Here is a 16056-nt window from a genome sequence, read left to right on the forward strand (position 1 = left end):
TTTCTGTTTTTTTCCAGTCAAGATGGTGTGCAGAGTGTACATTAATGAAAAAAATGAACTTTTTTGAATTTACCAAATGGCTGCCATGAAGCAAAGAATGAAAAATTCCAAGGTGTCTGAATACTTTCTGTACCCACTGTATGATCGCCAGTCCTCACAAGACCTCCTTCTTTCCTCAACCCTCCTACATTCCTCACCCAGTCGACTCCCAAGATATCTCTGAGCATCCCCGATCTTCTGGAAGTCAGTGCTACAACACATCCTATTGTGTCTCAGTTTTGGAATCTTCAGACTTAACCTGAAAACTCATCTCTTAAACGGAACCTGTCACCAGGTTTGACTGATATGAGATGAGACCACCATTTTTTAGGCCTGATACACAGCTTTCTATAATGCTGTATATAAGCTCCCAACCCCACCAGTAGGAGAAGAAAAAGAGCTTTTTTTATACTGACGTGCGGGGTGGTGCAGCATCTCCCATCGTCTTTCGATGTCGTCCTCCTTGCTTCGTTTGGATGACGCGTCCATTTGTCATCCACACAGTCTCCTTGGCACCGCACTCCTGCGCAGGCATACTTCTCTGCCCCGACTGGGGCAGAGTAAAGAACTGTAGTGCACATGTGCTGGGGCTCTTTGACCTTACCAGACACCTGTTTACTGCAGTATTTTGCTCTACCCTTATTAGGGCAGAGAAGTACCACTGCGCAGAAGCGCAATGCCGGCCTGGACTGCCCTGCTGGTGAGTATAATGAAAGCTTTTTTTCTTCTCTTACAGTACAGGTTGGGTTGGGGCAAGTAGGCAGCATTGATTGCTGTATATCCTGCCTGAAAGGTGGTGGTCTTAGCTCATTTCGGACAAATCTGGTGACAGGTTCGATTTAATTATAAAGTCAGCCTGCAAATATCCCACTGCCACCTCTCTACCACTGGAGTTGCTTACTACAACCTCCTGACCTACTATTTCATTCCCATTACCATGTAGATTAGAAGCCAGTGAAGGCTTGATCCTCTCCCCTCTGTACCAGTCTGACACTTAAATTATTGTAATTTATATATGTACGTTGTATGTACACCCATTTCACATATGCAGCACCATGGAATCAATGGTGGTTGAAAAATAAATGTTTGTGTGTTTATATAAATTGATATAGATGTATTGAATTATTATTTTGGACCGAGTGCAGTACTCTGTAACAATTTTCCCTTTTATTTTTTAATTCTGTTTTTCAGATAGCCGACCAAATGTATTTTCACAGTGATTATCGGCCTCTTATTCGTGATGCAAACAATTATGTCCTGGATGAGCAAACTCAGCAGGCGCCACATCTTATGCCACCACCCTTTTTGGTAGATGTTGATGGTAATCCACACCCAGCCAGATACCAACGTCTTGTTCCTGGTCGTGAAAACTGCAGGGATGAGCAACTCATCCCTCAGATGGGCGTTACTTCATCAGGTGTGTTCAAAAGCAAAGCTATATAAATGTTAAAATTGCAGCAAGTGTACTTCTATGTACTTAATACTTTACCAACATTTTATAAACTTAGATTTATGTAGTTTGCCTTTTTTCTGATGAAAAACCTTCCTTGGCCTCCAAAATATAAGTTAAGACAAACAAATATTATGACAGTTTGTTTATGGTACACCGTGAATATTTGGCATCTGAAAAGTGATTTTTGCCTTTTTTTTTTCCAATTAATGTATAAGTTAATAAGGAAAAAAATATAAAATGGGACATAATTAAAAAAATCAAACCCAAAATCCAACACACAATCTTGGTACGACATCACACAAACACTGTACAGTCTTATCTTGCAGTCATGCTCGCTTATATTCGTCTTTTATTTCATCTACCCTACCAGATGTGTCAGCATAGTAGACAAATGAAGGGAAGTGTGGCTGCTGGTTTAGTCCGTTCAGGCATGGATTGTTGTCAGTTAGCAGTCTATATTGCAAATGAAAAAGCGTGACCTTTTTAATGTCTATCGCAAAGTTGCTTAAGTTTAGATACATCGTGGCAACTCTTAAAGGGGAAAATATCTATATGTTTTATTTCTAAGGCCTCTTTCACACTTCAGTTTTTTGTGTCAGTTAAAATCCGCCAAAAAGGCAGACAAGCGGATCGAGAGAGAGAGAATTTAGTTTTTGACCGGCACCCAGACAGAATTTCGGGTTAAATCAGTGTCTGGAGGATCTGCCGGCCAAAAAAACGCTCCGTTTTGAAATCATTGAAGATGTTGACGGATAGCAACATTATGGCGGATCCGCACAAAAACGGATACAACGGACGGCAATCCGTCAAGATCCGCCAATAATGAAAGTCATTGCCGAAAAAAACGGATCCGCAAAAAAAAAAAAAAATTGCGGATCTGTTTTTTTCAAAACCTGGTGGATTTTGACTGATTGTAAAAAAACGGAACTGTGAAAGAGGCCTAAGAATCTCAAAAAATATTCTAATAACATTGCAAAAAATAAGTATTCCCACATTCCTGACTGGATGAGATCCCTGTGTGTGAGCGCATGGCCTCAGTAGCATTCATCTGAAGTCATTTTTTTTCCACTATGGTATGCAGGTTGCCTCCCTTGGACATAAGAACTAGATCTCGTATCCTCAGTTCACAATTTGGAGTCTGCATATTATTTAAGTGCCAGAACATTGTTTTAATTTGCATAATGTTTTTTTCCTGTTCTTGATTTACAATGATCATAGGTCTGAACCAGGTTCTCAGTCAGCAGACAAATAATGAAGTGAGTCCATTGGATAGCCTGATCCAGCGACTACAGCAGGAGCAAGACCAACGAATAAATGCTGAAACTGGCAATGTCAGCAACCGTTCAGCCAGAGGTAACTAATATGATTTTTTTTTTTAATATATACAGACATCCAGTTGCTTTAAACCATCTAAAGAGCGTTACATCCAGCACATCAAATTTCATGCCGTAAAATCAATAGTGGAAATCGGATGTTAAAGTCCAAAGAGGAGCGCCACAAAACACATAGGGGATAAAGGTCCCTATTGATATGTTTCAAAGCGCACTACTTCATACTCATAACTATAACTTATAATAACTTGTTTCCGAATAAGAAGCAATGTGCTTCGAAATTCATCAACATGGAGCTTCTCCAATGAGATTTGTGGTTTGGTTCTTTGAACTTTTTTTTACATCTTATTTTTATTATTGATTTTATGGAAAAAGGTTTTGTTTTATTTTTTACTTCTGACATGGTGGAGTTGTCATGCTTTGGAATGTGCTATATGCTGTGGATTTACGATCCCATGCACCTGAAAGGACAGGGGTGTTGATGTATTCGTTCACAATTGCTTGAAACTGATGCACCATAAAGTATGATATAGGCCATTTTTCAGAAAAGCATAGTTATGGTGCACTCCTGTTTGGGATTTAAGTCCTGGATGTACTGTGGGTCTGAGGACCCAAAATGGCTGAGTCCTCAAGACCTGTGAAACTCTCAGTTTGGGTCTTAAGATCCGTGTTTGAGTCATGACTTAAATCCTTAATACAGGCTCACAAATGCGCCCTCAATTAGCCTGCTTAAAACCATAATTATATTTATACATGTTTGCTATAATGTGTTATTGTATGCAGTCTTTTAGATGTTTGTATGTAGTAAAATATTAATAAGGTAGACTGAGTATAGCAAATGTTTTGGATGGTTAATACAATGCACACATAGATTTAGAGGGGTTGTCCACTTCTAAGACAACCCCTTCTTGATCTAAATTTTTGCCCAGATATAACAAAAAAAAAGCCTAGACTCTCCTCCCGTGCCGATGCCGTTCCAGTGGTGTTTGCACTTGCGGTCCGAGGGCTTTTGTGCGTGTATGACATGTCGTGCCCAGTTAGCGCTGGCGTCGCTGTCTCTGCTTTCGAACAAATTAAACATGAAGAGGAAGTGAGGGCTGCGACTGCCCTGACGTCATCTTCATGTTCAATTTATACGAAGGTTGGGATAGTGACGACAGTGGTGATTGGGTACCGGGCTCAAGTATCATAATCGCACAAGTGCCCCAGGACCGCGAGTGCAGACACTGCTAAAACGCCGCTGACATGGGAGGGTGAGTATAGGCTTTATTTCATCTGGGCTAAACATTTAGAATCAAGTAGGGGTTTGCCTAGTAGTGGACAACACTTTTAAGATTGCAGTGTGTCAGAAAGTACTGTCAAATTCTGACTGTAATTTTGTACTTTAAAGCTTCGGTAAGTTCCTCTTCTGAAGTTCATTCTCCACCAAATATTGGCTTACGGCGCAGTGGTCAAATTGAGGGTGTACGACAGATGCACAGTAATGCACCAAGAAGTGAAATAGCCACTGAACGTGACCTCGTTGCTTGGAGTCGTAGAGTAGTGGTCCCAGAGCTTCCTCCTGCTGTAGCCAGGTAAATGCTTGTGGTATGAATTTACGGGGTTGTATTAATGTGCTCTTGATGGTGGTAAAAGCATAAAAAATTTAAATAAAATCAGATTCATCAACGCTTTTACGCCAGAATCCTAGAATAAAAAGCTATGAAAAGGCGCTACATTTTTAGTGCAGCTTCGATTTTGTGCTAAAATTTTGAGATTTAATTTTTGCCCAGTTCCGACAAAATGGGTCTAGCTGGGACAAGGGGCATGGTGACCGCAGCCCATCAAATTTATGACCTGTCGGCATTAGCTACACCACAAATCTTACTTAATCGTGGACTTGAGTAAGATTTGTGGTGAGGCGGACCCAACTTCATGCCTCACCTGATTCATTAAGAGGTATGCGTCTCTTATTGAATCAAGAGCCTGAAACACCACACTGCCCTCTTTACTGCTGACGTTTCCCGTCGGTCCTTCATTGTTGGATGTGAGGGAATGTTATGCATGCTTATGTTTGTGTATATTTATAGATCTACTGTTCTTAGCATAAATGAGTGTACCAAAACAGATTTGTTAGAAAACCTTTAGTTTCCTTTCAAATGTGAGTCATTAATTGCAAACAACGTTTATTTTGCACACCCAAAAAAGTAATTTTTCTAACATTGATGTTGCAAAAATGAGTACTCTCCAATGAGTCTTATGAGCAATATAAAGTTTAGACTATAAAATTCTGATGAACAAGAATTGAATCTCAGATCAGTCTAATCATTCATTAAACAGGTATCTAGCAGACAGTTGACTATGGAAGGACGATGTGTAAGGCTATGTGCCCATGTTGCTTTTATGAAGCAGAATATTCCTGAGCGGAATGTTTCTTGTGATTAGAGTATGCTACAAAGGAATGGTAGGCATGGGTGTTGTTCCAGCAAGGAAGCCTCTCCTAAACTCCATGCACATAAAAACCCACCAGCAACCTACCAGGGCCCATGCTGAAAAATACGAAGACTACTGTGACTCTGCTGTGGATTGATGAGATGAATATACCGTATTTTTCGCTTTATAAGACGCACCTGATTATAAGACGCACCCCCAAATGTGGTGAAGGAATAGAGAATTTTTTAATAAATGGGGTCCGTCTTATAATGCCAGTGTCCGTCTAACAAATCATATAGGGTATATGTCCCTCATAGCCCCCCCACCCTAAAATTAGCCCCCTTAATCTGGATATGGCCACCTTATATTGAATATAGCCCCCTTGTGCTGGCACACGGGCCCCCTGTGGCTGGCACACATCACCCTGTGGCTGGCACACTGGCCCCTGTGGCTGGCACACATCACCCTGTGGCTGGCACACTGGCCCCCTGTGGCTGGCACACATCACCCTGTGGCTGGCACACTGGCCCCCCTGTGGCTGGCACACTGGCCCCCCTGTGGCTGGCACACATCACCCTGTGGCTGGCACACGGCCCCCAGTGGCTGGCACACATCACCCTGTGGCTGGCACACTGGCCCCCCTGTGGCTGGCACACATCACCCTGTGGCTGGCACACATCACCCTGTGGCTGGCACACATCACCCTGTGGCTGGCACACATCACCCTGTGGCTGGCACACGGCCCCCAGTGGCTGGCACACATCACCCTGTGGCTGGCACACTGGCCCCCCTGTGGCTGGCACACATCACCCTGTGGCTGGCACACTGGCCCCCTGTGGCTGGCACACTGGCCCCCCTGTGGCTGGCACACTGGCCCCCCTGTGGCTGGCACACTGGCCCCCCTGTGGCTGGCACACTGGCCCCCCTGTGGCTGGCACACATCACCCTGTGGCTGGCACACTGGCCCCCCTGTGGCTGGCACACATCACCCTGTGGCTGGCACACTGGCCCCCCTGTGGCTGGCACACGGCCCCCAGTGGCTGGCACACATCACCCTGTGGCTGGCACACTGGCCCCCCTGTGGCTGGCACACATCACCCTGTGGCTGGCACACATCACCCTGTGGCTGGCACACTGGCCCCCCTGTGGCTGGCACACATCACCCTGTGGCTGGCACACTGGCCCCCTGTGGCTGGCACACATCACCCTGTGGCTGGCACACTGGCCCCCCTGTGGCTGGCACACTGGCCCCCCTGTGGCTGGCACACTGGCCCCCCTGTGGCTGGCACACATCACCCTGTGTTAGATATCGCCTCCATGCTGCTGCTTTTATTAAAATAAACTCTTTCCTTACCTTCTCAGCGCTGTCCCTCCTCGTGTCTCCCTCAGTGTGGTTGAGCTCCTCCTCCACTTCCTGGTTCTCAGAGCCGGTCATGTGATCAGCACAGCAGAGTGCTGATGACAGCAGCAGCAGAGACACCGGGAGATCAGCGCTGGAGGAGGTAAGGAAAGAGTTTTTTATTTTACTATGGGCAGCAGCATGGGGGCGATATCTAACACAGGGGATCATGTGCGATCAAAGGAGGGCGCAGGCAGCTATAATATGCACCGCTCCCCCAGCCAGTCACCGTGGTGCGGTTTCAGCACCATGGTGATGGACAGCGGCAGTGCATATTATATGAGCGGGAGCAGGAGATCAAAGGCTCCCTTCGGCAGCTTTTACCAGCTCACAGCACCGCTCCAAAGCTGCCCCCACCTCCCCTGGACCCTGCAGTACATATATATATATACACCCCCTCCCCCGTATATTCGGATTATAAGACGCACCCCCTACTTTCCCCCAAAATTTGGGGGAACAAAAGTGCGTCTTATAAAGCGAAAAATACGGTAAATGGTTTTTTTTTTTTTTTTTTTTTTTTTATAGAAGTGATGGCTTTAAAACTGTATGGTGTTGCAAAGATGAGGAGTACAAAGGCAAAAGGCGTGGTACCTACAGTGAAACATGGTGTTAGCAGTTCTCTCGTGTGGCTGCTGGTGTGAGGGAGTTACATTTCATTGATGGGATCATGAATTCACAAATGTTACCGCTCTATATTGAAAGAATATTCTACCATCATTCTGTGCCCTTGGTAGGCGTGCACTTTTCCAACATGAAAAAAATCAAAAACACAATTCTAAGGCTAGAAGTCATTGTAGTAATTTCCTGCAACTGGCGTTGAGTGCAGCCGTGCAGCCCCAGCCTCGTGACGTCCAGTGTGAGACTCCTCTCAACAAAACATCACAAAGTGCAGTTAAAAAAAAAATAGAGTAGGCTATTTTTATAATAAAGCGAATTACAAAAGTGGTTACAGTGAAGGAAATAATTATTTAATTCCTTGCCCACTGACAAAAACATAAACAATCTATAATTTTAAGGATAGATTAATTTTAACACTGAGAACATCAAAACTAAAATCCTGAAAATCATATTGCATAAATTATATACATTTATTTGCATTTTGCAGTGAGAAATAAGTATTTGATCCCTCTGGCACACAAGACTTAATACTTGGTGACAAAACCATTGTTGGCAAGCACAGCAGTCAGACTTTATTTGTAGTTGATGATGAGGCTTGCGCAAATGTCAGAAAGAATTTTGGTCCACTCCTCTTTGCAGATCATGTCCAAATCATTAAGATTTTTAGGCTGTCGCTTGGCAACTTGTTGCTTCAACCCCCTCCATAAGTTTTCAATGGAATTAAGGTCTGGAGACTGGGTAGGCCACTCCATGAACTTAATGTGCTTCTTTTTGACCCACTCCTTTGTTGTCTTGATTGTATGTTTTGATCATTGTCTTGCTGGAAGACCCAGCTGCAACCCATTTTTAATGTCCTGGAGGTGGGAAAAAGGTAGTCACTCAGGATTTTTCTGTACATAGCTCCATTCATTCTCCCATTGATGCTGTGAAGTAGTCCTGTGCCCTTAGCAGAGAAACACCCCCAAAAATTAATGTTTCACTTTCCATCTCCATGCTTGACAGTGAGGGACGGTGTTCTTTGGGTCATAGGCAGAATTCCTCTTCCTCCAAACATGGCGAATTGAGCTAATGCCAAACACCTCAATTTTTGTGTCCTCTGACCACAACACATCCAGGTGTTCATTGGCAAACTTCAGATGAGCCTGCACATGTGGCTTCTTGAGCAGGGGGACCTTGCGAGCACTGCAGGATTTTAGACCTTTACAGCGTAATATGTTACCAATGGTTTTCTTGGTGACTATGGTCCCAGCTGCCTTGAGATCATTAACAAGTTCCCCCCGTGTAGTTTTAGGCTGATCTCTCACCTTCTTCATGGTCAAGGATACCCCATGAGGCGAGATTTTGCATGGTGCCCCAGATCGATGTCTATTAGTCATTTTGTATTTCTTCCATTTGCTTACTATTGCACCAACATTTGTCTCCTTCTCACCCAGCGTCTTACTTATGGTTTTGTAGCCCATTCCAGCTTATTGCAGGTGTATGATCTTGTCCCTGACAGCCTTATAAAGCTCTTTGGTCATGCCCATGTTGTAGGGGTTAGAGTCTGACTGAGTCTGTCAACAGGAGTCTTATAAAGGTGACTATGTATTCAAACTAAAGGAACAAAAAAGCGCAATAGGGTCTTATCCGGGTTATTTCAGGAGAAATAGATTAGAATTTACTCACCCTTTTTAGGAGAGGTTCAGGCATGTGGGATCAGTAATCTGCTTGCTGCACGTCCAAAGGTCAGCTCTGCGACCGCTTGAAACATCAAATTTCGGAATAAATTCTTGGACTTTTGTGCGCTGCCAGATAAATTCACTAGTCCAGTTTATGAGAAAGATTAATCCATTTATTTTCCAACGCGTTTCGAAATGTATACCATTTCTTCTTCAGGGGATGACATATATGATCAGATAGAACTGTCATTTGTGGTACTTTGAACTCTGACATTTGCACCAGATGACATGTGACCCTTTGGCGCCGTTTTTTGAATTCTTGGTGTATATAATCTGTGACAGTTCTATCTGATCATATATGTCATCCCCTGAAGAAGAAATGGTATACATTTCGAAACGCGTTGGGAAATAAATGGATTAATCTTTCTCATAAACTGGACTAGTGAATTTATCTGGCAGCGCACAAAAGTCCAAGAATTTATTCCGAAATTTGATATAAAGGTGACTATGTAAGACAACAGGATTTTGGTTGCTTACCGTAAAATCTGTTTCTCAGAGTCTTCATTGGGGGACGCCGGAACCGTGGGGTGTGTGCTGCTGTCACTAGGAAGTTGACACTTTGCAGGAAAAAATTCTAACTCTGCCTCCGCAATATACACCCCTCCGACCGGCTGTAGGACAATCAGTTAGTGAAAAAGCAGTAGGAGGAGACCTTATCATGTACAGTTGTGGCCAAAAGTATTGACACCCCTGCAATTTTGTCAGATAATACTCAGTTTCTTCCTGAAAATAATTGCAAACACAAATTCTTTGGTATTATTATCTTCATTTAATTTGTCTTAAATGAAAAAACACAAAAAGAATTGTCCTAAAGCCAAATTGGATATAATTCCACACCAAACATAAAAAAGAGGGTGGACAAAAGAATTGGCACTGTTCGAAAAATCATGTGATTGCTTCTCTAATTTGTGTAATTAACAGCACCTGTAACTTACCTGTGGCACCTGACAGGTGTTGGCAATAACTAAATCACACTTGCATCCCCAGTTGACATGGATTAAAGTTGACTCAACCTCTGTCCTGTGTCCTTGTGTGTACCACATTGAGCATGGAGAAAAGAAAGAAGACCTAAGAACTGTCTGAGGACTTGAGAAACCAAATTGTGAGGAAGCATGAGCAATCTCAAGGATACAAGTCCATCTCCAAAGACCTGAATGTTCCTGTGTCTACCGTGCGCAGTGTCATCAAGAAGTTTAAAGCCCATGGCACTGTGGCTAACCTCCCTAGATGTGGACGGAAAAGAAAAATTGACAAGAGATTTCAACGCAAGATTGTGCGGATGTTGGATAAAGAACCTCGACTAACATCCAAACAAGTTCAAGCTGCCCTGCAGTCCGAGGGTACAACAGTGTCAACCCGTACTATCTGTCAGCGTCTGAATGAAAAGGGACTGTATGGTAGGAGACCCAGGAAGACTCCACTTCTTACCCCGAGACACAAAAAAGCCAGGCTGGAGTTTGCCAAAACTTACCTGAAAAAGCCTAAAACGTTTTGGAAGAATGTTCTCTGGTCAGATGAGACAAAAGTAGAGCTTTTTGGGCAAAGGCATCAACATAGAGTTTACAGGAGAAAAAAAGAGGCATTCAAAGAAAAAAAACACAGTCCCTACAGTCAAACATGGCGGAGGTTGCCTGATGTTTTGGGGTTGCTTTGCTGCCTCTGGCACTGGACTGCTTGGCCTTGTGCATGGCATTATGAAGTCTGAAGACTACCAACAAATTTTGCAGCATAATGTAGGGCCCAGTGTGAGAAAGCTGGGTCTCCCTCAGAGGTCAAGGGTCTTCCAGCAGGACAATGACCCAAAACACACTTCAAAAAGCACTAGAAAATGGTTTGAGAGAAAGCACTGGAGACTTCTAAGGAGGCCAGCAATGAGTCCAGACCTGAATCCCATAGAACACCTGTGGAGAGATCTAAAAATGGCAGTTTGGAGAAGGCACCCTTCAAATATCAGGGACCTGGAGCAGTTTGCCAAAGAAGAATGGTCTAAAATTCCAGCAGAGCATTGTAAGAAACTCATTGATGGTTACCGGAAGCGGTTGGTCAGTTATTTTTGCTAAAGGTTGTGCAACCAAGTATTAGGCTGAGAGTGCCAATACTTTTGTCTGGCCCGTTTTTGGAGTTTTGTGTGAAATGATCAATGTTTTGCTCTTTGCTTCATTCTCTTTTGTGTTTTTTCATTTAAGACTAATTAAATGAAGATAATACCAAAGAATTTGTGTTTGCAATCATTTTCAGGAAGAAACTGAGTATTACCTGACAAAATTGCAGGGGTGTCAATACTTTTGGCCACAACTGTAAGTCATCATATATTCATTACACGTAATAAAATCATGGGAGGGCACTGTGTCCCCCAATGAAGACTCTGAGCATCAGATTTTACTGTAAGCAACCAAAATCCTGTTTTCCAGGATGTCCTATCCTGACAGCACCATGGGGTTGTCCTTACAGGGACAGGAAATGCACGAGAGGTTAAAGGTCCCCTCCCACCTCCACACTCCAGTGTTTTTCCTGTCCCTGTAAGGACAGGCATGAGAGCGCCGCAGAAGCGCGGCATCCAGAGAAGCTTACCGGGAGGAGCGGGGTCCAAATGCCAGATCCTCCAGCCGGATGGCCCGGGGTGGCACCCCTCTAAGGGGGGGTTCTCCGCCAGGTGTCCCGTGGAGCGCTGCTCCGGGACTCGGAGCCGCTTCCCCTCAGCGGGGCTGTCTGCTCCCACTGCATCAGCCAGAGACGCGGGAGTCGTCGGCGGCCGCGTCACTTCCGGGCGCCTGATGACAACTTCCGGCGGCGCCATGACAGGCGCATCAGCACGGGACGCGGCAGACAGGAGGCTCAGCAGAGGCAAGGTAGGATTAAACTGGGGAGGGGGGCGACCAGGACAGAGATGCGGTTCTCACCCCCACCATGGAAAGTGCTGCACAGCCAGGAGAGCAGCCAGCGTCCGTAAGTAGGACTCTGGGGGGGCTGTATATGCCAGAAGGCAGGAGCTTAATAAGACTCCTGTGCTTGTAGGAAAAGACAGCGCCAGCAGCCACAGCATCAACCTCCAGGAGACCCAAATGCCCCATATGTACCATTAAAGTACCGGGGTCATGGAAAAAGCCCCTATGTGAGGCGTGCACCCTGAAGATCATCAGGGGCGAACAGGCCTCTGTTTGCAGAGATGCGCACAATGGTCAGAGAGGAGGTCCAGGCATCCGTCTCCGGACTGCTACCCGCTCAGTCTTCCAGCCAGTCCCAGGCTAAGAGGCCAAAATTGGAGTCCGATCAGTCGTCGGACGAGGAGATCCTTGACACGGACTCGGAAGAGGAAGGCGAAATCACCTCGGAACCCCTGGATATGGGGAAGAGATACCTCTTCTCCTCGGACAACACGGACGAGCTTCTCAGCGCCAAGAGAAGCACCATGCAGATCGAGGAGGCCCCAAAGACTAGATCCATCCAGGACGAAATGTTCGGAGGCCTGAGAGCAAGGATCCATCAGGTCTTTCCAGTTAATGACCATATCCGTTTGATTCTAGAGGAATGGGAGGATGCCGAGAAACGACTAGTCATACCTCGTGACTTTAAGCTTAGACTACCGTTTAGCCAGGAGGACATCAACACTTGGGATGAGGTGCCTAAAATCGACACCCCAGTGGCCAGGGTGTCAAAGAAGACTTCAATTCCCTTCGAAGATTCCTCCAGCCTCAAAGAACCCATGGACAAGAAGGCCGATGTGCTCCTGAAGAGGGCTTGGAAGGCCTCTGCGGCGGTTATGAAGACAAACATAGCTGCCACATCGGTTGCCAGATCCATGCACCTATGGATCGACCACCTAGAACAACAACTAAAAAATAAGTCCCCTAGAGGCGATATCTTAGAAGGCTTTCCCTTGTTAAAAATCGCAACTGGATTCTTGGCGGACGCCTCTGCCGAATCCGTACGGTTCGCGGCCAGGAATAATTCTTTGTCCAATGCGGCTTGTCGAGCCATTTGGATGAAGACCTGGTCAGGGATCAATCAGTCTAAAAATAAGTTGTGTGCCATACCCTTCTCAGGTGGGAAGGTATTTGGGCCAGCCTTAGATAAAATCCTGGAGAATACCTCGGATGACAAAAAAGGTCTTCCGGAGGAAAAAACAAAAAAATAATTTCCCTTTCGGCGACCCCAATCCAACCAGAGGCAGGACTATAGAGGAAAGGGAAAATCTCCTTGCTGGGATTACACAAAAGGGGGGAAAAGTAGGGCTCCTGTGTCTCGCTCCAGGAGCAGGAGACAATGACGCCATACCTGTAGGGGGTCGCCTCAGACACTTCGCGGGGCCATGGGTACTATTCTCCCAAAACTGGTGGATCCTCAATACGATCTCCCAGGGCTATACCCTCGAATTCACAGAACCCCCCCAGCATGGTTCGTCGTAACAAATGCTCGATCCAGGACCCTTATAGATCCCATTTGGGCAGACATAAAAGACCTGCTAAAATCAGGGGTAGTAGTTCCGGTCCCAGAAAAGGAAAGAGGGCAGGGCCACTATTCAACTCTCTTCACAGTAAAAAAACCATCGGGGGAGAGTCGCACCATCATAAACCTAAAGCCACTAAATCAGTGGATCCGATACAAGAGATTCTGAATGGAATCTCTAAAGACCACCACCCCGCTGATAGCAGGGCTGTGGAGTCGGAGTCGGAGTCGGTGCTCATTTTGGTGGAGTCGGAGTCGGTATAAAATGGAGCGACTCCGACTCCTAAAATATATAATAAATTGGGTACAGTAATTCAATGCAGGATGTGCTGAATATTTTTTCATAGGAGTTTGGGAAAGTTATGAAATGTCCTATAAATGGCTGTTCTATTCCTGATCTAAGGCTACATTCACACACAGCGTTTTTCCTGTGTTTTTTGAGGATACGCTTTTCAGCTGCAAAAGCTGATCATCTTTTTAAAAAACCGCATCACCTGAAAGGTTTTTGAGCTCATAGATATTGTTTTCAATAGCAAAAGCAGATTAGAAATCTGTTCTATCTATCCATTTATCCATATCTGTCTATCCATATCGTATCTGTACCAAAAAGAATGAAAACCGGGTAGTACACCAATATATATTCTGTTCTATCTAAATATCTTGATTATTGGATCATAAAAATGATTAAATGTCTGAGGTTCACATTGTACTACAATAAATTTTTCACTCAAATATAAGCAATATGTGTGGGAGTCGGAGTCGGAGTTGGAGTCGGTGTAAGGGAAATTGAGGAGTCGGAGTCGGAGTCGCAGGTTTGGCTTACCGACTCCACAGCCCTGGCTGATAGACCAGAACGCCGCTATGTGTACAATAGATCTAAAAAGCGCGTATTACCACGTTCCCATCCACCCTCAATCTCAGAAGTTCCTGCGCTTTGCACTAAAATAAGGAAGCAGGTACTACCACTTTCAGTTTCAGGCTCTTCCCTTCGGCTTGGCTTCAGCACCTCGAGTATTTACGAAGCTGGTCGCCGAGATGGTGGCACACTTGAGGCAGAACGACATAATCATCGTGCCATACCTAGACGACTTCCTGGTAATATCCCAGTCAACGGAGGAGTTAAAGCAGCAACTGGTCTCGGTAATAACCACGCTCGAAAGCCTAGGTTGGATCCTGAACAAGCAGAAGTCGGACCTGCAGCCCAGTACCCAGAAGAAATTCCTGGGAGTCATGTTGGATTCCAGGAGAAGAATCTCGTTTCTACCGGAGGAGAATAAGAAACCCATCAGGGACAAGGTTCGTCAGCTATGGCGGGATCAGATATCCATCAGGACTGCTATGAAGATCCTGGGTACCCTGACCGCATGTATACCCTGTGTAAGGTGGTGCCAGGCCCTTACAAGAGGCCTACAAAGGGAGATCCTAACAAAATGGGACAGACGACAGTCCTCCCTGAAGAAGATTTGGCCGTCCCCAGCCTTGAAAGCATCGCTAAAATGGTCGATCAGTCACCGAAATATCAGCCAGGGGGTGCCTTGGATCCTATCACCATCCGTAACGATCGTCACGGACGCCAGCAGAGAAGGATGCGGAGCCCATCTGGAAGAGAGGTACCTGCAGGGAACATGGCCCGGGAACATCAGCGCGCAGTCCTCAAATTACAGAGAGCTTCGAGCAGTGTTGGAGACGCTAAAACAAAGCAGTGCAGAGCTACAGGATCAACACATAAAGATAATTTCAGACAACATGACTACAGTAGCCTTCCTACTGCATCAGTGGTGCCCAAGACACAGGAAACTGCAGGACCTAGCAGCCCGCATCCTCACCTGGGCAGAAAACAATGTTCACTCCTTGTCAGCAGTACACCTAGGAGGCTCGCGAAACAGCATAGCCGACTATCTGAGCAGACAGGAAGTCCGAGCCACCGAGTGGGAACTAAAGGAAGAAATCTACAGAGATCTATGTCACCAGTGGGGAACCCCCCAGCTGGATCTTTTCGCGACAAGGAAGAACGTCAAACTAAGGAGATTCTACTCCCTCAACCCAGCAGACCATCCAGAAGGAGTCGACGCCCTAAGCCAGAGTTGGAGAACGGAACTGCTGTACGGTTTTCCCCCTATCGCTATGATTCGGAGAGTCCTCGGGAAAATCCTGGAAGACCGGGCATGGGTGATGCTAATCATACCATTCTGGCCCATGCGAAGTTGGTTCCCTCTCCTTTAGAAAATTGGCTCTGGAGGGACCACTCCACTTGCCGATGGCAGAAGATCTCCTGTCCCAGGGCCCAGTTCTGCACCCCACATCCGGAGAATCTTCAGTTGGCAGCATGGATCCTGAGAGGGACACCTTAAAATCCAGAGGCCTCTCCGACCAGGTGATCGCAACGTTGCAAGCTAGCTGTAAACCCGTTACGAGGGCTATATATCGGAAAATTTGGAGGAAGTTCTGCCCAGAAAGTGGTAGTACCCCCATACACCCGTCTCGCCCGAATATCCCTCAGATCCTTGACTTCTGCAGGCATGATTTAGTAAGACCCTAACTCCAAGCACGTTAAAAGTCCAGATAGCAGCTCTTAAGTACTTTCTTTAATGTCTCCTTAGCCTCTCATCCATGGATAGCGCGGTTCACAAAAGCCATCCA

General features: G+C 45.6%; 1 protein-coding gene across 2 annotated transcripts in view; it reads left to right on the forward strand.

The window, feature by feature from the left end:
- The window catches only part of PHIP (PHIP subunit of CUL4-Ring ligase complex), a 412470-nt gene that overhangs the window by 196713 nt on the left and 199701 nt on the right, over positions 1-16056 (forward strand). For both annotated transcript variants that reach the window (XM_073589700.1, XM_073589702.1), the window contains exons 17-19: positions 1231-1456; positions 2711-2845; positions 4214-4397. In XM_073589700.1, coding sequence (XP_073445801.1) covers positions 1231-1456; positions 2711-2845; positions 4214-4397 — 545 coding nt within the window. The remainder of the gene's footprint in view (positions 1-1230; positions 1457-2710; positions 2846-4213; positions 4398-16056) is intronic.

Source organism: Dendrobates tinctorius, unplaced genomic scaffold (assembly GCF_039654945.1).
Source record: "Dendrobates tinctorius isolate UK_male_01 unplaced genomic scaffold, ASM3965494v1 ptg000111l, whole genome shotgun sequence".
Taxonomy (NCBI): Eukaryota; Metazoa; Chordata; class Amphibia; order Anura; family Dendrobatidae; genus Dendrobates; species Dendrobates tinctorius.